Source organism: Anopheles merus, unplaced genomic scaffold (assembly GCF_017562075.2).
Source record: "Anopheles merus strain MAF unplaced genomic scaffold, AmerM5.1 LNR4000020, whole genome shotgun sequence".
NCBI classification, from domain to species: Eukaryota; Metazoa; Arthropoda; class Insecta; order Diptera; family Culicidae; genus Anopheles; species Anopheles merus.
In genome coordinates this window covers 40,556-67,269 of record NW_024427600.1, presented here as the reverse complement: position 1 = coordinate 67,269, position 26,714 = coordinate 40,556, and the positions used below count along the sequence as shown (strand labels likewise).

Sequence of the window (26,714 nt, the reverse complement as noted above, 5' to 3'; positions counted from 1 at the left end):
TTCCATATCAATTTAATGTAGCTAGAATACCCGGAGATTTGAACGTTGCCGACGCACTTTCACGATTGATCGGTAAGTCTCAAACAGACGACGCGTTCGATGAAGATAACGAAAAACATTTGCTATATGCACTGGACGCTGGCGATATGAATATCTCATGGACAGATATACAAACATCATCCGAATCAGACGAAGAACTGCTAGCTGTTAGAACGGCAATTCAAAACGGGAAGTGGATAAAATCCCTCCGGCGATATGAGGCAGAAAGCAAAAACCTCGAAACATTAGGACCTATCGTTTTCAAGGGCGACCTTATAGTACTACCTACAAATCTTCGTGCTAGAGCACTAGAAGCGGCCCATCGAGGTCACGTCGGTTGTGGGGCTACAAAGAAGATACTGCGAGAATTCTTTTGGTGGCCGAATATGTCGAGGGAGCAGCGGATTACGTGAGTAATTGCGAGACCTGTATCGTAGTCTCGAAAAGGAACCCACCTATACCCTTATCATGTAGAGAATTACCTAACGGACCGTGGGAGATTTTACAGATCGATTTCCTATCCCTACAGGGTTTTGGATCGGGGGAGTTTCTGCTGATCGTAGATACGTATTCTCGTTATTTGCACGTGTCAGAAATGAGACTGACAAATGCTAAGAGTACCAACGCAGCCCTATCTAAAGTCTTTTCAATATGGGGGTTGCCTTTAATTGTCCAAAGCGATAATGGGCCTCCTTTTCAGAGTTCGGAATTTATTCAATATTGGGAAGCTAAAGGGGTTAGGGTTAGAAAATCAATACCCCTAAGCGCACAGTCGAACGGAGCGGTAGAACGACAGAACCAAGGTGTCATTAAGGCGGTAGCAGCAGCAAAAGCAGAAGGAAGGAACTGGAGAATAGCATTGGACGAGTACGTCCATACTCATAACACACGAAAACATCACTCGCGTTTGGGAATAACACCCTTTGAACTGCTAGTGGGATGGCGGTATCGAGGCACCTTCCCTTGCTTGTGGAGGTCCAAGTACGAACCGGATAGAGACGAGGTACGGGAAAATGACAACTTATCAAAACTAATAAGTAAACAGTACGCAGACAAACATCGAGGAGCAAAAGAAAATGACATCGCAACCGGCGACATAGTTTTAACAGTTACTTCTCAAGAACAAAAACCGATCCTACCTTATCCAACGAAAGGTACACGGTATTAACGAGAGAAGGCGCCAAGGTTGTTATCGTAGACGGGTCCGGAATAAGCTAACTAGAAATGTCCGAGATGTCAAGCGCGTTCCAAATATTAGTGATAACTCTTCAGTCGAGGATCAGGGAGTAACAGAGGAAGATTGTTTTACAACGCTACCAATGTCTGTTTCACAACAAGTTACCGATAATAGAAACAAGGTAGAATCTAGACCTAAGAGAGACATTCGCATACCGGAAAGATTCAAAAATACACTAATGTACCATATTTGTTGATTAAGAGTAGAGGTGACGTAGGATGTAGGGATTGAGATAGGACAGGGAAGTAATAATAATAAAAAAAAATAAAAATAAAAAAAAAATAATAATAATAAAAAAAGGAAGCAGGCGATGAACTAATAAATCAGTTGAATGAGAAGGAGTAATACTGATAGGAACGGTTAATAATAATATTCAAAACAAAAAAATTGAATTACCCTTGCAAGAAAATATTTAATCAAGCAATTTGCTTGAAAGGGCGAAAGAGCTTCAAGCGCAAGACAGGCCGGGCGAAACGGGAAAGTAAAGGAAGTCGGGGAAGACGGACGTGAGTCTTGTGGTTGATCAATTGAAGTAAGGTTGTGGGGAGGTTTAAAGCGAAGAAATAAAGAAAAAGTTGATAAAAGTAAAAAAAAAAAATTGATAAAATTTAAGAAAAATGTCCATCGATCACGACAACGGACAACGAGCGGAATATTTTATCATGGTGTGTGTAAAAACCTAGAGTTAAGCGGAGAATCGGTGTGAAATACACGGAGGCGAGAGCGCGTTTTGGTTTCGACACAGTTTTGGCACTAACACAGTTACACATGTGGAAATGTGTGCGTTCATTTTCGGCCAGCTCGCTCAGTTTGATCTGCTCAAAGCGCTGTGCTGATGTCGGTGTCTCGCTTGTACTGCTGCACCGAAAGTTCCTCTGTGTGCTCTCGTTCTTGCTACCACACTAAATCGTCAGTACAGCTCAAGGATCGGCAGCGAGCAGCCGCACGTGCGTCAGCCTAAGTCCTGGACGATTGATGTTATGATTTTGTAAAGTGTTCAAGTGTTCAAGTGTTGTGCGAATTGAAATGAAGCTGCGCGAATGATTCGTAATGCATGTTATGTACATCGCGCAGCTTCATTTCGTACCTTTTTTACAGTAATCAACGTGTACAAAAGGATCTACGCAGATATTCGGCCATTTTAACGTTTGCACCGATGGAGCGATCAATTTTATTTTAGTCAAATATTGTGTATCAACTTACGTAAATGTGTGAAATCGTGTAAAGTTAAAATGTAAATGTTTCAATAAAGTGATGAAAAAAAAATCTACGCGTGTTTACGTTTTTGTTTAGCTTTAGATAACAAAAAAATACGCAGCGAGTGTGAGCGATCGCTGAACGAAAGAAACGCACACAGCGCAACACGAAAGAAACTAACACAAGCACACGAAAGGATGCTCGCGAGCATTGAGAGAGCGCACCGTGTATTTTACATGGGAGCGGGAGAGAACCGTGGTACCCGTTCCCGCCCCCTTTTTTAAGCCTAGAAAATCTTCCATCGGCTTAACTCTAGGTTTTTACGCACACCATGATAAAAATTACCCGCTCTTTGTCCGTAGGGTCGCCTCTATTAATTCAGAGAGAGGAATGAAATAAAGGGGGAAGCGAAGAGCAACACATAAAGAGAGCGAGAATGCCATGGCTAGGAGTAACAAAGGATGAGGAAGAAATAGAAGAAAGTAAGAGGTGTTGCCAAAACGCGGATGAGAAGCTATGGAGGAAGCAAACAGCAACACATACGGAGAGCGAGGATGGTATAATGAGCGGTGACAAAGAAAGAGAAAGAGTGATATAACCCAAATAGCCAGAATTGCTTAAGCAGCTCAATTTGGCACGCTAAAGATCGCTGCTCTAATTCGCCTTTTTCAGTAGATAACAGCATCAAAGTTCTATGTGGGTCTTTCAAACAGCGCCTAAGCAGCTTCCTTATGCCACGATGCCAGGGATTATTTTTCTTTGTGTTTTATTTTCAAGCAAGCGTCATCGATGAAATAAACAACAAGATTTGTTTCGTTTAAACACATATGTATATTTTTAAAACTTTTGTATTGATGAATTACACAAAATTTTACACAATTTACAGATAATTCACAATCACTTCACTCAATATTCATTCTTCAATTAACGAATCTAACTTGTGCAGCAGCAATGAGATTATTGCCGGCGTCCGTCTTTGACACTTTGATAAGACCCACTGTAGCATATTACTTTATATATACACCTTTGGCGTTACATTGACCTTATGGAATTGTTAATTGGGTCGTCGAACCCCGAGACACACACACAGACCAGACGCACGAAGACACGACTGACAAGATGATTCATGTACGACGACCGACAGCAGCGGACACGCTACTACAATCTGGCGACGAGGATTTTGGAATTTAACGCAGAAAACAAGGAAAAAGGTGAGGAATATATAATTTTCTCCTAAAGTGAATAAAGTTAAGAGTTTTATACGTGAAATAGTGTATAATGAAGCTGTAATCGTAATGGACAAGTTTGGAACAATAAGCGGGAAAAAAGTGTGGTTATGTGAAGCGTCGTTTTCGCTGACACACAAAATGTCATCGAACCCATCGTGGAAAGGTTGGAATAATATGGATTATTCTATTGTGAAAAGTTAAATGAGCAGCATCATTAGGTAAAGCGTCATTTTTACCACATGAAGTGGCGAAAACTAATAGTTTTCCAGGAAATGTGCGAGAATTGAATTAGAATTCTCCAGGGTTGCTCAAAGGAGGTTGGCGGAAATCAATGGATTTCTCCACAAGTAGTGCGAGAATTGGTTCAGAATTCTCCATGTTTGTGCAAAGGAGGTTAGCGGAAATCATTGGATTTCTCCAGGACAAGAGCGAGAATTGTAAGAGAATTCTCCATGGTTTGAAAACGGAGGTTGGCGGAAATCAATGGATTTCTTTAGAAAAATGCGTGAATTGTAAGAGAATTCTCCATGAAAAAAGGAGGTTGTCAGAAATGAATGCATTTCTCCAGCATAGGTGCGAGAATTGTATAAGAATTCTCCATGTTGATTACAGGCGCAAGGAGCTAAAAAAAAAAAAAAAGCTATTCCCAGTGTTACAAATTGATAGTAAATTTCTCCATGCTACGGTAATTTCGGGAATGTTCGGGAAGTTTTCTCAGGAAATACAGAGACGATGGATAGAATCTTAGGAATATGTGGGTTATAGAATGATTAGAGTTGGTAGCACTCGAGAAGAGGAAAGATATTTGTGGTTGCAGATTAATTTAACAGATGATGTTAAGACTGATCTGGACACCAGTAACTAAGTTTCTGGTTGATGAACACAAGATTTATTTAATTTTGTGTTTTTATTTGTTTTTGTTCTTGTAGATGCAAGAAATGCGACCAGTACCAATGTTCCTGTGCGATAAAATCGAAACTGCTAAACTCGCAACAGAATGAAAAATTTGGAAGGAAGCGTTGGAATGCTACTTTGCAGCGTACAACGTAACGAACCAAACGGAGAAAAAAGCAAAACTACTACATCTCGGAGGACCGGCACTACAGAGAGTGTTTAAGAATTTAAAAGATCATGATCATGTGTCTTTGGTTATGTTGGAACCGCGCTGGTATGACCAGGCAGTTGAAAAACTGGATGAGTTTTTCGGACCGCAGTATCAAGCTACAACGGAGAGACGCAACCTGCGAATGATGAAACAAAAACCAGGTGAACGTTTTGCGGAATATTTGATTCGTTTAAAACAACAGGCATCTCAGTGTGGATTTGACAAGTACAGTAAAAAAGTAGCCTCAACACTGCGGGACATATACTTAACAGATGCAGTAGTTCAAGGATGTTCTTCCAATGAAGTCCGACGGAAAATTTTGCAGAAAAATATGAAGTTTTCGGAAATCGAAGACATGGGAGTTGCGCAAGAGAGCATAGATAATCAAATAGCTGAAATGGCAGCTGGACCATCATCTGAAAAAGTGTTTAAAATCGAGCACGGCGGAAGAAAAGGAAATCTCAGAGCGGAATACAAAGGATCCAGACAAGTTGAAAACAGGCGTAATGAAAAGGCTTGTTTCAATTGCGGACGTGTAGGACACTTTGCGGCATCTTTCAATTGCCCTGCTCGCGGGAAGGAATGTAGAAATTGTAAGAAACTTGGTCATTTTGAACAAATTTGCCGAAAGTTTATGGAGAAGGGTCCGACTAAACGTCAAATAAGAGCAATTGACGAATCATCAGAGACAAAACAACCGAAAACTGAGGAGGAAACACATAGTTCGAAAGTGTATTATGCATTCTATTCAGGGAATGAGTCAAACGTAATATATTGTATGCTTGGAGGAGTTTCTCTTGAAATGATGGTCGATTCAGGCGCTGATGCCAATTTAATTCCTAGTGAAATGTGGGAGGAATTAAAAAATCGGAACATAGCGGTAGTTTCATCAACGAAAGGAAGTTCGAAGATCTTGAGGGCATACGGAAGCAAAAAACCACTCACAATATTAGGCACTTTTGCGGAGGTTGCTGTAGGGGGCCAACGCATTCAAGCGGAGTTTTTTTGTGGTAGAAAAAGGACAACGTTGCTTACTGGGTGACAAGACGGCTAAGCAACTAGGTATTTTGAAAGTCGGGCTAGACATAAACAGAGTGCAAGTAGATCCGTTTCCAAAAATGAAGGGCATAACAGCAAAAATCAAGATGAATCCACAGATCATCTCGGTCTATCAGCCAATGCGACGAATTCCGATACCTTTGGAGGAGTCATTAGATCGGAAGTTAGATGGATTGTTAAAAAGGGATATAATCGAGATAAAGACAGGCCCGACGACATGGGTTTCGCCATTGGTCGTAGTGGGAAAGTCAAACGGAGAGCCTCGTTTGTGTCTTGACCTCAGAAGAGTCAATGAAGCGGTATTAAGGGAACATCATCCAATGCCGGTACCGGTGGACGATTTTTTGGCGAAATTAGGACGCGGACAGCTGAGGAGTAAACTTGATATTAAAGAAGCATTTCTTCAGATCGAATTAGACGAGGATTCGCGAGACAACTTTCATAACCCGACGAGGGTTGTACCGTTTCAAGCGGCTGCCGTTCGGTTTGGGGACTGCTCCAGAGTTATTTCAAAAGGCGATGGATGAGACTCTATCTGGTTGCGAAGGAACAATTTGGTAACTCGATGACGTGCTAATTGAAGGTCAAAATTTGCAGGAGCATGATGAACGGTTGAATAAGGTATTGGAATGTTTGAATTGAATTGAATGTAACAAATTTATTGAATAAATGGGTCTTTTCTATCATATGCAGGTTCTTAGTCGATTAAAAAACCGTGGAATAGAATTGAACTGGGAGAAATGCCAATTGCGAGTATCGGAGATAGAATTTTTAGGACACAGTCTTAATCAAGAGGGAATTATGCCATCAAGAAACAAAATTGAAACTATTCTATTGTTCCGTGAACCGCGATGTGAAACAGAAGTTCGTAGTTTTCTTGGGTTGGCAAATTACATGAATAAGTTCGTACCGATGCTAGCCACCCTCGATGAACCCTTACGGTGATTGCTACATAAGGACACCAGATTTGGATGGACAGAAGAACACGCAAAAGTATTCAATGCCATAAAGAAAGCAATGGGGAATATTGATAACTTGGGATTTTATAAAGTCGAGGACCGAACTGCCATAATGACCGACGCTAGTCCGCATGGATTGGGCGCTATCCTTATTCAGTTCGATAATAGTGACAAACATCGTGTTATCAGCTTCGCTTCCAAAGCATTAACGGACACAGAACATCGTTACTGCCAGACTGAAAAGGAAGCACTAGGTATTGTTTGGGGCGTTGAACGTTTCCAATATTATTTACTAGGAAAAGAATTTGACATATTCACGGATTGTAAGGCATTAAACTACCTCTTCTCGAAAAGATCAAAACCGTGTGCGCGCATAGAAAGATGGGTATTGCGTTTACAAGCATTCGACTATAGGATCGTGTTTATGTCAGGGAAAGATAATGTAGCTGATGCATTATCTCGGCTTCCAGTACAAAATGCGATACCATTCGATCCATCAGAAGAAATATTCGTAAGAGAAGTGGCTACTCATGCGGCAAATTCTTCAGCGTTGAACTGGCGTGATATAGAAACAGAAAGTAGACAAGACGTAGAAATTCAAGAAGTATTAACGTTATTGAACACGGGAAAAACACAAGAGCTACCTATCGAGTACCGTGTGATTGCCAATGAATTATGTGAACTAGGAGGAGTTCTTCTTAGAGGAGATCGGATTGTCGTACCATTAACTTTAAGGGATAATGTGCTGAAAACGGGCCATGAGGGACACGCAGGCATCACTATGATGAAAAATCATCTAAGATCTCATGTTTGGTGGCCAAAGATGGATGGACAGGTGGAACAATTTGTTAAGAATTGCCGAGGCTGTACACTTGTAGGGGCACCAGCACCTCCGGAACCCTTACAACGAAATAAATTATCTGTTTCTCCTTGGCACACAATTGCCTTAGATTTTCTCGGTCCTCTCCCAGAAGGATAACATCTCCTAGTAGTAATCAATTGCTACAGCCGATTCATGGAAGTGTGTGAAATGGAAACCACAACTACCAGCGATGTTATAAAAGAACTTTCAAGAATGTTTAGTCGGTACGGCATTCCAATTGCACTGAAAGCTGACAACGCGCCACAACTTAGCAAAGAATGTACGGAATGGAAGGAGTTTTGTGAGGCGAATGGTATTAAACTCATGAATACCATTCCCTATTGGCCTCAATCGAACGGAGAGGTCGAATGTCAAAATCGATCAATTCTAAAACGGTTGCGTATATCCCAAGAACTTGGACGAGACTGGCGTCGGGAACTATATCAGTACCTACTAACATACCATTCAACCAAGCATCCGACTACGGGAAAATCTCCGGGAGAAATCATGTTTGGTCGACGGATCAAGGGCAAATTACCGTTATTGTCATCTTTTCAGGAGGACCCGGAAGTAAGAGATAGAGACACGTTGATAACATCCTTGGTCCGAGTAGCAATTCGCCTAAGACGCTATCAGAGCCTGGTTCCTCCAAACGGGTGGTCCAACCTCCAGTAAGACATCGTGACTACATATCATATTAGCTTTTTTCACTATGATACATTTACCGTTATAAATGTTACACCTAAAGGACAAATAAAGGGCAATATGGAATTTCCACATTATGATTATACACAAATAAATATTTATAAAAAGGGGGGGATTGTAGCATATTACTTTATATATACACCTTTGGCGTTACATTGACCTTATGGAATTGTGAATTGGGTTGTCGAACCCCGAGACACACACACAGACGAGACGCACGAAGACACGACTGACAAGATGATTCATGTACGACGACCGACAGCAGCGGACACGCTACTACACCCACCTTGTACCGATGTCATGCATTAAAAAGCTATAAAGTTCCACCAAGTTCGATACACACTCTTAACAAGCCTTAAAGTTCTATCATGAACCCTACACATAGTGCTAATCAGCCGCAAAGTTCCAAAGAGTACCATGTGCCTGTTAAAAAGCTCCATAGTTCCGCAAAGTACCGTGTATCTCTTAATCAGCCACAAAGTACGACATCGGAACGATTTTTCGTTAAACAGCCCTAAATCAGCTATAAAGTACGAGCTGGCTATTTGGGAAAACATGGAGCGTGACTACACATGGAGAGAGTGTAGCTTAGGGGATAAGAGAAGAGCCACACATACGAAGAGCAAGAATATTTGCGCTTGCTATAGCTTGCTCAATTTTCATACATGCCGCTCTTATTAAAAAGCCGGTAGGTCTTCGCTGATGATCATTTGAATCAATCAAAAAACTTTTTGCGCAATGGTACCGTTTGTATTTACGGCCGTTTGTACGTAAAATCGGAAAGTTTGAATGACTACCTTAGCCCATCGACGCATTCGCCTGGAACCGTCCGAAGCCATCCGCAGCCGTCACGAGCTGTTTAGAATCGGCTTTGGATAGTTCCGACGAATACGACGGCTCAAGTTACCGACTAACGCAACCGGACAGTCCTGGTCGGCTACAACAGATGACACCAAACATTACCGAGATTGCATCTACCTTTCACAACTTGCGATTATTGTGGAGTAATTCGGCAGCGATTCCGGTGTTTTTCAAATTTATCCATCGCTAGTAGCTTGGCCCTAAACGGCCACACTTATGATTCTCAGATGGAGAAGAAAACAAAGACAAATTGACATGCGAGCGCGCTAGGGTTTTTCTTCTCGAGACCTTCTAGCGAACTCAAAGAATCCTTTCGATCTCCAAGACTCGCTCGGCCACTTATTTTGCGTAGAGCTTGATGGCAACAAACAAGAACGCAGTGAATAGTATTTTGTTCACTCATAGCGTAGGCAGGTACCCCATATAACAATGGGGAATTATTTCTATGGCAAACGGGGTGCGAGGTAGCGAGAAACAGGTTGCGACGAGCGAGAGGCTCTGTTAATTCAGAGAGAGGGGAATGAAATAAAGGGGGAAGCGAAGAGCAACACATAAGGAGAGCGAGAATGCCATGGCGAGAAGTAACAAATGATGAGGAAGAAATAGAAGAAGCTATGGAGGAAGCAAACAGCAACACATACGGAGAGCGAGGATGCTATAATGAGCGGTGACAAAGAAAGAGAAAGAGTGATATAAAACAAGGAGCGTGACAACACATGGAGAGAGTGTAGCTAAGGGGATAAGAGAAGAGCCACACATACGAAGAGCAAGAATATTTGCGCTTGCTATAGCTTGCTCAATTTTCATACATGCCGATCTTATCAAAAAGCCGGTAGGTCTTCGCTGATGATCGTTTGAATCAATCAAAAAACTTTTTGCGCAACGGTACCGTTTGTATTTACGGCAATTTGTACGTAAAATCGGAAAGTTTGAATGACTAGCTTTGCCCATCGACGCATTCGCCTGGAACCGTCCGAAGCCATCCGCAACCGTCACGAGCTGTTTGGAATCGGCTTCGGATGGATCCAACGAATACGACGGCTGAAGTTACCGACTAACGCAACCGGCCAGTCCTGGTCGGCTACAACAGATGACACCAAACATTACCGAGATTGCATCTACCTTTCACAACTTGCGATTATTGTGGAGTAATTCGGTAGCGATTGCGGTGTTTTTTCAAATTTATCCATCGCTAGTAGCTTGGCCCTAAATGGCCACATTCATGATTCTCAGATGGAGAAGAAAACAAAGACAAATTGACTTGCGAGCGCGCTAGGGTTTTTCTTCTCGAGACCTTCTGGCGAACTCAAAGAATCCTTTCGATCTCCAAGACTCGCTCGGCCACTTATTTTGCGTAGAGATTAATGGCAAGAAACAAGAACGCATTGAATAGTATTTTGTTCACTCATAGCGTAGGCAGGTACGTGCAACCAAGATAGCCGAAAACATTGACGATGGATCCAACACAACGCCGGTAAAGTATGAAAACCTAAATGATTACGCTCTTCCTCCAATATTCTCTTCAATCACAGCAAAGAAACGCAGCGAAAAAAAACGTGCGAGAGAAACGAAGATCCGCCCTCAGATTAAAAGCCACAACGCACCAAGAACAACTGTGCACAATACACACATAAAATACAAATACAGAGCGAACAGAGCGGATACAGGTACAAGCCACGCACGGCCGTGGCCCCACCCCCTTTTTTCGCAAACCGCCGTTTGCATATGACGTCATATTCACCAAACCTCTTGTTTTGCTGAAATCAAGAGGTTTTGAGGTGAATTTGTGGTGAAAATTGTTATATGGGACGTGCAACCAAGATAGCCGAAAACATTGACGGTGGATCCAACGCAACGCCGGTAAAGTATGAAAACCTAAATGATTACGCTCTTCCTCAAATTCTCTTCAATCACAGCAAAGAAACGCAGCGACAAAAAAAAGTGCGAGAGAAACGAAGATCCGCCCTCAGATTAAAAGCCACAACGCACCAAGAACAGCTGAGCACAATACACACATATATACAAATACAGAGCGAACAGAGCGGATACAGGTACAAGCCACACACGGCCGTGGCCCCACTCCCTTTTTTCGCAAACCGTTGTTTGCATATGACGTCATATTCACCAAACCTCTTGTTTTGCTGAAATCAAGAGGTTTTGAGGTGAATTTGTGGTGAAAATTGTTATATGGGATATACATGTATACTACCCAAGCGAAATTTTTCGGGGATAATGAACACAAACTCATGCCATCTCTTTCTATTCACCAGCCCTACTCTCTCACACGCATCGATAAACTTTTACACATCTCTTTGTTCATTGTACTATATTTGAAGGGTTTAATAGTGATAGATAACAATTCATGTTCATGAGGTAGTTATGGTCAAATGTTAATGGTGTAATGTTTGTACCATGGTTGATCTGAGTTCAATTCCATTTTTATTGTTTTTATTGATGATTTAAAGTTTTATTTAATTTTTATAGCATCCAGCTCCAATAACTTCAAACCCATTTACTCATAAATGCGTTAGAAATGCGTGTTTAGTAGTTAATCTGTTATTTTTATTGTTTTATTTATTTCTTTTAATTCACTTAGTATCAGTATCCCTTCATTCAACCAAACCAGTAAATAGCACGATAATGAATAATAATATGGTGGCGCAACTGGCAAAGTGATTCGAAGTAGAACTAGCGATGTGGTTGGTAGCATCAAGGATGAAGCATGAGCATGAATTGGAACATGAGCGGAGGGAGTGAATCCGAATGTTCATTTCTATTTTTAGCTTTTTTTTGCATGGGTTCATCTTTCACGTGTGTTCACTATCCCCGAAAATGATCTGTATTTCGTTGGTCTTATTTCGTTGGAAGACCAGCGAAAACCAGCGTGGTCCGGAGGTTGGGTACGATCGTACAATAACTATTCTATTTGGTTGTACATGTGTACTGTGATATCCAACAATAAGATATATTAACAAAAGATTTGATGATTTGTTTATGCACGAAATGTAAAATCATGTAAGTAATAGTACTTATCTCACGTAAATTTTCCATGCGGCTCGTAGATAATGAGGAATTAATGTGAAAATTAAAAAAAATGACTTCTTAGTTTTTATCATAAAAAATGTCGAAAACACAATGAATTATAGAATAAATTCGCGGAGAACACTAAATAACACACATTAATCGATGTTTTAATGTTAAATAAGAACTTGCAAAGTACAAAATATTTTTTTAAAGAATATTTAATCGAAAAAATGGGGTAGATAAACTATATGAACAAATTTAATAAATTGAAACAAAGTTTGAATCCTGGGGACCTAACCGCGAGGCTACATAAGGTGAAATATACAGCGAAATGAACTATTTGACAGGCGAAATATCTGACGAATAAAGCATCACAGCAACCAGCTGATGTGCAATGTAAATAAATAACGTGCACAAAATCGTAGCCAAATTCATTGAATAACTTCAATATCCAGTACTTCGTCAATTTTGAGTTAACAGTTCATAATTTCTTCCAATTAGTGAATGTTCTGCTTAAGAAGATATTATTTTTAAGTGAATTTCGAAAGCGGATGTTGTGTCTCCCCCAACCCTTTAGCTGTACCTGTCAGATATTTCGCCTGTCACCGTATTAATACACGATGCGCAATCTCAGATTGCGCATATATTTATCTGTCAAACGGGTCGGTTTGATATAATTATCTGTCAAAAAAAAATTTATATATCTCGGACATATAATCTTGAAAATTTATGCGCAATCTTGGCGCAATCTGAAATTGTATGGAAATGACGTTTATAGCTCAGGGTTGGCTACGCGAAATGACATATATTTTGATAAAACGAATATATGCGCAATCTGAGATTGCGCATCGTGTATTAATACGGTCATATAGCCGCGCGGTAACGTTAAGTGGCGAATTGTCAAAATGCATTAGAGTGCACCACCTGATATCTTTAAATCCACCTTGCTTGATACAAAGTTTGTATCGTGGAGACCGCACGTCAAGCAAGGTGTATGGATATTAGGAGGTGAAGTGCTTCAGAGCAAATTGACATTTCACGACTTGACATAGCAATACTGGGTGCTCTGGTATTAAAATCGGGTAGGGCTGGAGGGAAGGGTAGAAAATTGTATGTGATTTGACATAACAATACTCAATGATGGCGCCTGTCAAACGTGCTAATAATTTACCTGGTAAATAAACACACCTTGACGTCAAGTGACGAATCGTCAAAATGCTCTAGAATGCGCACCGTGTACGAAAGGCCCTTTTCCACCACCTGGTATTTTTAATTTACCTTGGGCCACACTGCTGATAGTTGCCATAAAAAAACCATCTGTCACTGAATATGACCAAATACATTCCTATGTGCTACACAAAACAACAAAACGCAGCGACGAAGAAGATTGTGAAAAACAAGTGGAAACAAATACGAATGGAACAATATCGCTCACACTTCCATATCATTATGGATCTATTTCGTTTACTTTTAAAGTAGTGTGTTGTTTACATTTTCTTCGGTTTTTCGTGCACAATTTCCTTCTGTCCTAACTGTCATCGTCTGAAGAAAGGCTCTGCTGATATCACAAAATATCTGGGCGTGGGCGACAAAGTTATATTATATCTTTTTGTGTTATGTGATGGCCACAGTTACTGCTGCTTCCAACACGATGGTTGCCGAGTTGTGGCGTGAATGTGCTGCTTGGCTCACGCGCTGCAATATAATTCCAAATGACCACCGTGCCAATCACCTAGACTCGGATATTAAAGTCCTCGCAACCATTCTCCGAGACGGAGTGCTGCTGTGTAATTTAGCAATTTTTTTCGATCCGTCGTCTTTTGATAGAAAAGATTTCAATCGCAAACCTCAAATGGCACACGTATGTATTCTAAAATGCGGTGATATGGCTGACACAATTTCCACTTGTATTTTGTTGAGTTTAAGTTATAAAACACAAACTAATAGTGTTTTTTCTTTAGTTTCTTTGCATACAAAACATTAAACTGTTTCTTGAAGCATGCAAAACCAACTTTGGCTTGAAGGAAGCGGATCTGTTCGAACCGACCATGTTGTACGACCTTACCAACTTTCATCGGGTGCTTCTAACTCTATCCAAATTATCAACATGCAGAAAAGTGCAAGCTGCAAATAATATACCGTAAGTTCACTTAAAATTAGAACCAATTCACCATTCAGCTTTTCTTAAATTCAACAACTAAATGTAAATGTACCAAGAGCAGCTCCACTGCCCTATCAGACAGGGTCTCACAGGACAGGTATATTACTTCAAGCTGTGGAGTGCGTTCAGTGCATCCAGGTATCCGACACAGATCGGCTGCAACGATCCTATACTTGCGTTTCTGAACCTTCCGGGATGAAGCTCGGGCTCTAGCCTCAATCCAACCAGCATTTCTGTTGGCGGGTCCATGCTTGTTGTCTCCATTTCAGGCAAACCGCAGCTATCCTGAATTGAAACATCTTAGAAGAAAAGAAACGATAAAAAGAGGAAAAACATTTAAAGAAAGGAAATGGAAGGGAAGCTGGGAATTGCAAGGAAGAGAAGGGGCTAGTTAAGTTAAAAGAATATGGTAATGTTTGTGGAGCCAGCTGTGGTTGGTCCAAAAAATTTGACGGACCTCCATTATCACCTTGTCGTTGGTGGATGCTCTAAATTCCTACTTTGCTGGGTGGAGATGATTGTCCTGTCAGAGGCGCCTACGGATTCCCAGGTGTCGCGGTTGGTGCACATCTTCGAGACGATGTAGTGGCTACTGCATCTCTTGTCGTGTCCTAGCGAATCGTGGTCAGTGAATCAGCACGTGTTCGATGACGGATGCCCGATGAAATACCACCACTACCTTTCTGTCTTGGCAGCGAATATCCCCCTACATCAAGAGGTCTAGCGGGATGGTAGTGGCGGCAATATAAGCGGCATCATACTAAACAGCGTCGTATTGGACGATACGTTGCTGGGAAGATTCTTACTGCTGCTCATAAAACCATGTATGTTTGGCATCCGGTTGGTCAAGCCGCTCGTATAACCAGGAGGCCACTCAACCGGGAAAACCGGGAAAACAAAAATTAGCAGGGAATTTTATTTTTCGTGGGAAAGCCGGAAAACGGGAATTTATCAATTAAAACCGAGCATTGATCACATTTTCAGAGCTGTTACCGCTAGCTCGGAATATGCGTTTTGGGCGGTTTTTACGCGTTTTTACTTTTTATTGGTGCGGGTTTTGCGACAAGAAAAAAAAAGCCTGTAAAATCGTCAAAATGTTTACTTCTGTGTCAAATATTCCAGAATCGAAATCGATAAACTTCTCGTTATAACAAGTCATTATCAAGTAGAACAAAACATTATCACTATCTGTACGATGGATTCAAATCATCTCCAGCTTTGTATCTGATGCTCTACGTCATACAGGGTGGCAGTCGAAGTATTTTATTTCATTTATTAATTCACAATATGTTTGTACCGCGGGAGTTGTACATAAGTTAAATCTAATAATTAATGAATTTATGGTAAAAATGAGCGAAATGAGAAAGCTGGTTTTGTTTGAATGCAATCCGATACAAAAAGTGATTAAAAAAAGAGTAGGGGAAAGCAGGGCAATATGGGCATGTGGTGCAAAATGGGCACCTTTTACTTATGCATTATTTCACTATAAAGATACTTTCCTATGCTCAAAATGAATTCATTAGAGTGTCCTATGAACACCATGTAAGCTTAATAACCCTTTTATTACAAACAACCAAGAAAAATGCAAATAAATTCTTCAGGATGCTCGGTCCCTGGCTGCAGCCTCCCATCCATGTAGACACCCGATCTCTGTCAGGTCTCGCTTCACCTGGTCTAGCCATCGAGCTCGCTGTGCTCGCCTTATGCCGAACTGGGGATCGTTGTCGAACACCTTCTTGGTGGGGCGTGAGTCCGGCATCCTCATGACATGCCCCAGCCATCGTATCCTGCCAGCCTTCGCCACCGTCAGGATGCTCGGTTCGTCGTACAGCTCAGCAAGCTCGTGGTCGTTTGCATCCTCCGCTCGGATTGTCCAGGACTCGTGTCCATAGAGGACCAGCGGGCGAATCAATGTGCGATATATCTCACATTTCGTGCGGGATCGAAGTCTTCTGGAACTCAACAGTCGGTGAAGCCCATAGTATGCACGATTCCCCTGCACAATGCGTCTCCGGATTTCGCTGCTGTTATCGTTGTCTGAAGTAATGACCGTCCCGAGATAGCAAAATTCCTTTACCCCCTCGAGACTGTCGCCGTCAACTAATACACTGCTTCCCAGATGGTCTGAGTGACCGGTAAGCAGGTACTTTGTCTTCGTCGCATTGATTCTCAATCCAATTCTTGCTGCTTCGCGTTTTAGTCGGGTGTATGCCTCACACACCTTCGCTGTTGTCCTGCCGATGATGTCGATGTCATCCGCAAAGCCAAGAAATTGAAGAGAGCGGTAGAGGATCGTGCCACGGATGTCTAGCCACGCGCTTCGAATGACACCTTCCAGGGCGATGTTAAACAGCAGACAGGAGATTCCGACGTCAAGTTCGATACTCTCACCTTGCACTGCACCCCGTTCATGGTGGTCTTTAACAGCCGGATGAACTTCCCAGGGAAGTGGTACCGTTGCATGATGCTCCATAGCTCCTTCCGGTCTATGGTGTCGTAGGCCGCCTTGAAGTCGATGAACAGGTGGTGCGTTGGGATCTGGTGCTCTTGGCACTTCTGGAGGATCTGCCGTAGAGTAAAAATTTGGTCGGTGGTGGATTTGCCACCAACAATCCCAGCTTGGTATCTGCCGATAAAATTTGTAGCAAGGGGCGCAAGTCTACAGAACAGGATCTGGGACAGGATCTTGTAAGCGGTATTCAGGACTGTGATGGCTCGGAAATTCGAACAATCCAGCCTGTCGCCCTTTTTGTAGTCTGGGTGAATAACACCCAGCTTCCATTCCAACGGTAGTTCCTCCTGTTCCCAGACTTTCACGATCAGCCGATGCATTTCGACGGTAAGCCTTTCCGGCCCCATCTTGAAGAGCTCGGCCGCCAGACCATCGCTGCCGGCAGACTTATTGTTCTTAAGCTGCTTGATGGCGCGGGCAATCTCATCCAGAGATGGCGGTGGCACCTCGTCGTCTGTATCGAAGCTGTCGCTGTTGTTACTGCTGTGCTGCTGCTGTGGATTGTCTTGTTCTGCCACTTGCGCCAGCCTCTCCTGCCTCTGCTCCATTCAGATGTCCTTCGTAGTAGCACTTCCACCTTTCGATCACCTCCCGCTCGTCCGTCAGGAGTTTTCGTTCCGCATCTCGGCACATTGCGGTTTTAGGAGCAAACTCGCTCCGTGTCTTCTTCAATCTCCTGTAGAACAAGCGGTTGTCCCCCGACTGAGAAAGCTGTGCCAGCAGTTCGTCTGACTCTTCAAAACGGCGCTGCTTGTCCTGGAAGAGCAGGGTTTGCTATTTCCTCAGTCGTCTGTAGACCTCTACGTTCTGACGGGTTTCATGCCGTAGCATGCGGGCGCGTGCTGCATTCTTCTCGGATAGTGCTCGCGTGCACTCTTCACCGAACCATTCCTTTTTCTCCCTACGTGGTAAGCGGCGGATCTTGTGTTCGGCTGCAGTGCTGATGGCTCATTCCACCATACGCTTGTGCTCTGCTAGGGGCATCGCGGTTATGTTATTGTCGGCCGCTAGCGCTTCCCCGAGCGCTGTCGGATACCCCTCCGCCACATCGAATGAGTATTTTTACTAATATGACAAAAAAAAAATATAATACAGCCGGTCTCGTAGTACAGTCGTCAACTCGTACGACTTAACAACATGCCCGTCATGGGTTCAATTCCCAAATAGACCGCGCCGCCATACGTAGGACTGACTATCCTGCTATGGGGGGAAATCAATAAGTCACTGAAAGCCAAGCCCACAAGTGGGGGTACAGGCAGGCCTTGACCGACATCGGTTGTTGAGCCAAAGAAGAAGAAGAAGAAGAACAAAAAATACAAAAATGCTTCAGTGGGGCAAAATGGGCAGTTACGCTTCGGGCAAAATAGGCAGGTGCTTTTGACGTATGGCGCTAGGTGAGGCTATGGTGTTGTATTTGTCCCCACAATAATGGTAACAGGCAAGGTGGAATATAGAGGAGGTGTCTTCTTAGCGTTTGGCATGTTTCCATTTTGAGATTCAGTTTAACAACAGCCGTCGATATTTGTTTACAAGCAGCAGCTACATTATAACGTGTAAAATGTCGATTTATGGAGTGTGGATGCAAAATACGAATTTTTAATGCTAAAAAAATGTGTATTAAACGAAAACAATTCATATATCATATCTAAATACCAGCAACATTCGTCGCATTTGACAACTGCCGTCGATCCTGGTTTTGTGCTTTTTTTTTCTAAAGCCTCGATGCCCAATTGTTCTACATGACGACACCTCCTTTCTACCCACTTTGGGTAACAGGTATCCCGCTTGGCAAAATGTCGCGCGACATGCATGCTTTGAAATCGATGCTTGTGAACATTTTACTTCAAGCATCGTGAGTGACCAAGCGGGAGCGCTGAGCGCTCCTCCCTTCATTCTCAATGCTGCGTTTTTGGTTAATCCTCACTCCCAACCTTTATTTCCTTCTCCTCAACGGACACACCATTCCCGCGAGCGTAGCCCGACCAAAAAATTCCAGGAAATTTTGACAGCAAGTGTGCAGTTTTTTATTCACAAAGCTGTTCGGGAATATTTTGATTCTTGATGGTGCGTGCTGGGCGAACAAATCATTAGCTGCTTGAACCACCGATGGCGCGTGCAGTTGGAAGAAAAACACTTGCTGTTTGATGCCTTTGGCTGAGGAATGAAAGATAAATCGAGCATTAGAATGGTGAACAAAACTAGTACTATTTAAAACTTACCGATCACGAAGATATTTTAAGTTAAACGGCGACTCTGTAAGCCCGATTTACCTGCTTTGATCTGTTATCAGGAGCTTTGGTAATGAAATAGCTAGGTGTGATGGAAAATAATAGAAGAATATACCAACATTAAAAGCAGTACGATTGTTAGAACACAAACACCATTTGGAAAATTATTTTTCTTATGCATGCACTTACCCGTAGATCAAGTAACAAAAAAAAAAAAAAAAAAAATACTGCATTTACGCCTGCGTTTACATCTGTCACGATTAACTTGACCACTTTTCTATTAACACTTAATGATTGTTTCTGCATCTTCCGGCACCAATCCTTCCCAAATGAACTTTGCATTCGTTCTGGCAATGAGTTTCGAACGTTCACAACACAGCGCGAAAGCGGAAAACACAAAGTAAATGACACTATGTTACAGTGATGGTCATATGGTCATAATAAAGTATAATGGAATTTATTTTACTTCAAATGAATTGATTTTATTCTGATTTAAATTTCAAATATTGTTATCAGCCTAGTTGTTAACGTTTAAAATTTTGATGATGTGAAAACATCATTACCAGATAAATGAAACGACAATCGACGCATTTTGACCATATCGAATTATGATCGTCTTTACACATACACATCTCTTGCGCTTCAGGGTCTCACCCTTAGAGCACAAATTCTCCCATCTTCGCAACGGTGGAAACGATCGGCTATGGAGGGCTGGAGGAGTGCGAGTGTGTGTCTCATGCACACAGAGAAATTTTGACCAACACCTCGATGGTGGGAGCGTTTGACCATGGGATGGGGTAGTGGAGTGCGAGTGTGTCGCATGATTCCTTTAAAACAAGGCCTGGGGTAGTGAATGGCATCAAAATGAGTTTCTCTTTGCCAAGCGGGATAGATTCAAAAGATTCGATTTTGTAGATTGGAACGTGTAAAAACTCTCTAAATTTTGATAGCATATTTTTGGAAGAATTTTAAGGGCTTTCCTGAACAGCAAAACAAAAGATAGGACGAGAATATATTTTACGAAACTTGCGCAAAAGCATAGATCATTACCTAAGCGCAGTTGTTGTGGTCCATATTGCCCCAGTGTTTTGACGTTTCACGTTTTTTTTACATATGTCCATTTTGCCCGGCGTGTCAAATTAGTATCTTTAAAAAGCAACAACTTTTATTTAACATGTTTTTCATGTGTTTATGTTATTTTCAGGCTAAGTGGCAATTTTTATTCACAGATAAATGGTAGAGGCTTGTAATAATTTAAGAATAATTTGTGTGTTGTGCAATATTCAAAGGAATATTCATTAAACTGCTTAACATACCCTTTTTGCCTCGCTTTCCCTTATTCAAAATCTGACGAAGCTGATGTTCTTACTGAAATCTGAAATCTTGGTTAAACGCGTAAGCTGTCATTGGGGCCCTTCACGATTCTAGTCAGCTTTTTGTATAGAGTTTGACAGTAGGAGGCTGAAATCATGTAAACAATCCATACAAAACCACACATAAAACTAGCCTGTAATTTTCAGTCTAGATTATTCTAGCCTCAAAGCTAGAATTAGATTCGAGTACCTGCTCGAAAAAATGGCAAAACAATGTGCTTTTTTCCTTTTGTCCCAAGGTGTATTAAAGAAATCAGGTGATAGAAACTAGAATCAAAGAGTATGCAGTCCAATATGTCTCATAGCATGTTTTTTTTTATAACCAAATGTGAACGCCACTTTTTGACATCACAGGTGAAAACTTTTGTTTAACCTTTAAGTTGGCAACCGGATACCCGGGTATTTTTTTCAATTTCGATCTTCAATAACTTTTGATTCATTGCTATTATTGACCTGAAATTTTCCGTAGCCTCCCAACTTTTAATTTATGATTTTTTGGTGCATAAGTTGTAATTTTAAGCAGCCTGTAAGTATTTTATTTTGATTTTTTTTAACTTTACCACGTAAGTTGGCAACCAGCATACCCGGGTATTCCATACAATTTGTATGGAGAATGACGTTTCTCTTCTTCCTCTTTTCGTATTGTGCTTATTTTCGAGTCAAATTCAAGCGATTCCAAATTTCAATTTGACCGTTATTTTTATAATAAAATGAAAAAACTTAACGAATAAATGAAATAGAAGAGAATATATGGTCGGCATTACTTGCTTACAGCATTAAAATATAGAAAGCATTGTTTACCTATGAAAATCGTTAATTTTTTGCATCAAAACGTGTGGAATACCCGGGTATGCCGGTTGCCAACTTACGTGTGTAAATCTGGTTGCCAACTCTACGGTTAAACAAGCTTTCTGGAGTCTTGACGAATAAACAAAACACTCTTAAAATCTTCATTCAGAAACAGAAGCGATAAAATTCAGCCTTCTAAATTCATACAACTTGGGATAAGCCCACCTGTATATTACAGGGTTTACCTAGCCAATCGGGCGTCGTCAAAACGTTATCGGTCGCCGTAAATACTTTTTCGGGCGACGTAAACCCTCAATTGGGCACTGTCATTTCTATTCGAGCCTTGTGAAGTATGAATCCGGCAAAGTACAGAATGAATTAGGCCTACTTTATATTTTGTTGCTTTCTAGCTGTAAAACAATACTTTTTTGCGAGTAGTTTAACTGATATGTAAGAAAATTCTCTATTTTTAAGTTTAGTTACATAAAAAATTATTCAAATTCCTTTTTTAAAATTTTTAGTTCAAACCCGTACAATGCAATTTGGTTTTATTTTTTTAAATATGATATATTTGGTGATTTAATTAGGTAAACATTTTAAAATAATACATAATAAGTTAAATAACTTGCAAAATACGTATTTTTAAACAACTTGATGGATCAAACACACTGGAGCGTCCGATTTGACACCTTCAAGAGTAGGACGCTTTCATTCTGTACTTTGCCCGATTCATACTTCACAAGGCTCGAATAAAAATGACAGTGCCCAATTGAGGGTTTACGTCGCCCGAAAAAGTATGTACGGCGACCGATAATGCTTTGACGATACCGCATTGGCTAGGTAAACCCTGTATACCGACTTAGATAGTTGCTCTAAAATTGCTTTACAATGCAAACAGCTGACAGGCTGAAATTTCAGCCTACGATCTTAAAACGGAAAGGGCCCCATATTTACCAGTTTTTTGTCCATAGTTTTTTACCAGGCTATATCACCAAAAAAAAATTTTTTTTAAATAAGAACTAAAATTAAAATAATTATCAGTCTCGTGATACAGTCGTCAACTCATATGACTGAACAACATACCCGTGATGGGTTCAAGCCTCGAATGGACCGTGTTCCCATACGTAGGACTGATGATCCTGCTACTGGCAATCAATAATTCACAAATACCCAAGCCTATCAGTGGTAAAGGAGGGCTTTGAGCGACAATGGTTGTTGCGTCAAAAAAGGAGAAAAAGTTTAAAATAATGCTGGGTAGTAAACGCGTGCTTGATATGACGTTTAATAATGATATTATCGAAAAGGAATTGAAAAAAAGGAATTCCTGATCCGCTGAGACGTGGTACAGTTCACTGGGCACAGTTTAAACCCATCTAAATTTGGTATAGTCTGTTTCCGAGTTGCGCGGTTCTCGACTTACGTGGATTAGGAGATACAGTCTGAACTCATCGGTTGAACTTCGATTCCCTGCCAACTATTGAATAAGTGCTTTTTAGTTGGCACGTATTTCCATACAAAAATTTTCTGAATTTTTTCTCGGCAGGCCATGAGATTTTTGTGAAATTTTCAAAAGCGGGTTTTCCCATACAAACGCATGCTTTTTAATTGAACTATCAGCCAAATATCGAGCGTTCAACTAAAATGCATGCCAACTAAAAAGGGTTCAACTATTGAATTCTGACTGTAAGTGGTTTTCTAAATTAGACAGATAAAAACGTCAAATTCATATAATTTACTTAAAGAACTGTCCAATGGAGTATGAATTTCATTTTTGCTAGAAAATTTAATCCACTTAAAAGCCAAAATTATCAGAATGTTCGACACGAATCTTATCAAATAAGTGATGAAGTGTATAAAAGTACTAAATTAATAAAAATTACCGAGTTATCAATTGTATTTTGGCCGACAACCGCGAAATTCGACTTACGCTGTTATTCGAGTTACGCGGATTTCTCGGGAACGCACAAACCGCGTAACTCGGGAGCAGACTGTATCTGATATGGTGTCACCGTTAACCGTAGAGTTGGCTACCAGATTTACACACGTAAGTTGGCAACCGGCATACCCGGGTATTCCACACGTTTTGATGCAAAAAAATTAACGATTTTTATAGGTGTTGGGATGAATTTTCGCTAACCGCCTTTGAAACGGTTCTGAAACTATATTTCATACATATTATAACTCGATCACATTTGATTTCACCTTTTCACTTACTTTTCTCGTCCCTTCACTAATCTGAGTTTTAACGCTTACTTAATATTAATTAATTAATATCCGTGTTACGCTTATGGCTTGGTATTTGCTCCTTACTCCTCGCTGGTTGGATTGCTTCTCCCGTTTCGCTGCGATTCTCTTGACGTTCGCCCTGTATGACTTTCGTCTCGTCAGGGGTGTTCAAACGCCAAGGGTGTCGAACGGTTTCGTCGCAACATACCCCCTCCCGTGAACTCTCCCTACTGGTGCGAAGGAGCTTTTATTGATTGGGTTCACCTACTGCAAGACGTCCAAAACAGCAAGCCTGCTCGCTGATCGTCGTTGTAGACCGTTCGACGTGCGTACTAAAGCCTCTCTAACTCTCCCATCTTTCCCTGGTGTGACCTTTTCTATTTTCCCCCTGGTCCATTGGTCTTTTGGTGTAGTTCCTATTATGATCACAAGATCTCCTATCTTCAAGTCTTCGACTTCTTTGAACCATTTACTTCTTCTTGTAATGACCGGGAGATATTCTTTAAGCCACCTTTGCCAAAACTGTTCGGTAATATACCTCGCTAGTTTCCAGCTACTCCTGAGTGTTGCTTTCTGCTCTACTTCGGGTGAAAGTATTTGTTTTGTTCCGTTTGAGTTGCCTAACAGGAAGTGATTTGGTGTTAACGCCTCTTCGTCGGCTGATTCAAGCGGAATATACGTTAAGGGTCTGGCGTTTATCATTGCTTCAGCTTCTAACAATATTGTTTCTAACGTTTCATCATCTGGCTTCCGCGGTGAGTCTATTACTGTACTGATTGCCGTTTTGACTGACCTAACTAGTCTTTCCCAAGCGCCACCCATGTGTGGTGTTGCAGGTGGTATAAATTTCCAGTTAGTTATTTGGCTTATAAATGTAACTGCAAGTGCGCTACTGATCTCTTCTTTAATTTCATTGCTAGTTCCTTGAAAGCAAGTCGCGTTGTCAGACCAAAACTCTATGGGCGTGCCTCTTCTAGCAATGAATCGCTTTACTGCCATAATACAAGATTCTGTGCTCAGAGAATAAACTACTTCTAAGTGCACGGCCCTCACTGTTAAGCACGTGAAGAGTGCTATCCAACGTTTTGCATTAGCTCGACCTACACGCACTAGTACTGGACCGAGATAATCCACTCCGGTGTAGGTAAACGGCTTGGTGAAGGCTGCCAGGCGCATTTTTGGGAGGGAAGCCATCGGTGGCGGCCTCGGATACCTTCTCATCACTCGACAGTACGGGCATGCATCGGCCACCTTCTTTACTAATGCTCGTAGATTGGGGATGTCAAAGCATTGGCGTATTTCGTTCACTACTGTCTCTCTGTTTGCATGTCGATACTGGTAGTGGTACCAACCGACAATAAGGAACGTAAGGTGATTATTTTTGGGAAGTAAAACTGGGTACTTAGCTGCAAAGGTAGCGTAGATTGATGCACCGATCCGTCCTCTCATCCTTAGTACACCTTCTTCGTCCATGAAGGGCCACTTTTTATAGATAGGACTGGATTTGCGGACATTCCCGTGCCGTTCGTCCGGGCCTCCAAGTGTCTTGCTCAGTTTCGTCACCTCTTCTGGGAAGGCTTCGTGTTGCGCAAACTTCCATAGCGCCAATTCTGCTTTACGCAGCTCGTTCTGCTTGAGTATTCCAACCTCCAAAGGTGTATCGGACACTTTGCGCCGCAAATTTTCTATGTACCGAATAGCGTAAGCAACAGATCTAAGAAGTTTCCTCCAGTAGTTGAACCGCGCTAGATCGATTGGTGGGTTCACTGGTCGAATATGTAGATGTGTCGCTCGTACTTCTTCATCGGTATCGGAGACTGATTGTTTTGCCGGCCATCGTGCCTCAGATTCGTGTAGGAAGGAGGGGCCACGTAACCACGGATTGTCCATCGTCAACTCGGGCCCGTTATTCCACTTAGTCGCTAAGTCGGCCACATTTTGTTTCGAGGGCACCCACCTCCAGTCTCGTGGTTCGGTTGATGTCAGAATTTCCCCCAGCCGTACCGAAACGAACTGTTGATACCGTCGAGGATTTGCTGATTGTATCCACGCCAAGCACACGCTCGCATCAGTCCAAAGTATATGGCGTTTTATAGGGAAGGAATGATTATCTCTTATAACGTTTAACATTCGAACTCCTAGGACTGCCGCCTTCAGCTCGAGCCTTGGGATAGAGATGGTTTTTATAGGGGCTACTTTAGTTTTTCCACCTATAAGCCCAACATGAATCATTCCATCAATCTCTATCCGAAAATAGGCAACGGAACAGTACGCGGTTTCACTTGCGTCTACGAACACATGCAGTTGCAGATCATGAAGGTTTTCGGGGTATGGGGAACGAAAATAGCATCTCGGTATGCGTAATTTTTCTAAGTGTGGTAGTAGTTTTATCCACTCCCCCCATCGTTGACACAAGTCGGTTGGTATTTGGTCGTCCCATTCAATACCCTTTACCCACATATCCTGAATAAGAGTTTTTCCATGTACGAGGAAAAACGATATTAGTCCCATGGGATCAAACAGACTCATTACCACCCTCAGAACCTCTCGTTTTGTGGGAATGTGATGTTCGCGGAGAATATGTCGTATATTTTCGTTTGAGGAGAAGGAGAATGTGAAGACATCTTCTTTTATCTTCCATTTCATTCCTAGGACCGATCCGGTGTTTTCTCCTCTTTCCAACATCAGATCTTTAGAGGTCTCTTCGGCGGGGTCTCCAATACTGTTCAGCACTTCTGCGGAGTTAGATAGGAATCGCCGAAGCGTAAATCCTCCCTTCGAATGTACGTGCTTTACTTCTTTCGTTACCTCTATAGCTTCTGCTACCGTGGTGAAACTCTGCAGATAATCATCTACGTAGTGGTTATCAATTATCGCCTTTGCGGCTCGGGGAAACTTTTCTATGTATTCTTGTGCGTTCAAATTTTTTACGTATTGTGCCGAGGCAGGCGAACACGTTGAGCCGAATGTCGCTACATCCATAACGTATACTTGCATATGGTCTGACGGTCTGTTTCTGTACACAAAACGTTGCGATTGGCGATCGGGGTGTCGAATTTTTATTTGATGGAACATTTCCATTATGTCGCCTGATACCGCTACGGGAAACTGTCTAAATTGGCTTAGTACTTGTGGCAGCGGGGTCAAT

General features: G+C 41.8%; 2 protein-coding genes across 4 annotated transcripts in view; one reads left to right on the top strand and one right to left on the bottom strand.

Annotated features, from left to right (window-relative positions):
• Positions 1 to 13,588: 13,588 nt before the first annotated feature.
• Positions 13,589 to 26,714, top strand: part of LOC121601037 (protein vav-like) — a 28,292-nt gene continuing 15,166 nt past the window's right edge. The window contains exons 1-2 of one of the 3 annotated variants that reach the window (XR_006005970.1): positions 13,589 to 14,138; positions 14,239 to 14,417. Coding sequence is in view for 2 of the 3 variants with exons in the window: in XM_041929830.1 (XP_041785764.1) it covers positions 13,899 to 14,138; positions 14,239 to 14,417 (419 nt within the window). In the remaining variant the exon portion in view is untranslated. The remainder of the gene's footprint in view (positions 14,139 to 14,238; positions 14,418 to 26,714) is intronic. The other 2 variants (XM_041929830.1, XM_041929831.1) reach the window with 2 other exon arrangements.
• LOC121601036 lies at positions 24,604 to 26,713 on the bottom strand. Its single transcript, XM_041929829.1, has 2 exons — positions 24,818 to 26,713; positions 24,604 to 24,779 (listed from the first exon to the last, which is right to left on the bottom strand). The coding sequence occupies exons 1-2, from the start codon at positions 26,645 to 26,647 to the stop codon at positions 24,657 to 24,659; spliced, it is 1,953 nt and encodes a 650-aa protein (XP_041785763.1). The 5' UTR covers positions 26,648 to 26,713; the 3' UTR covers positions 24,604 to 24,656.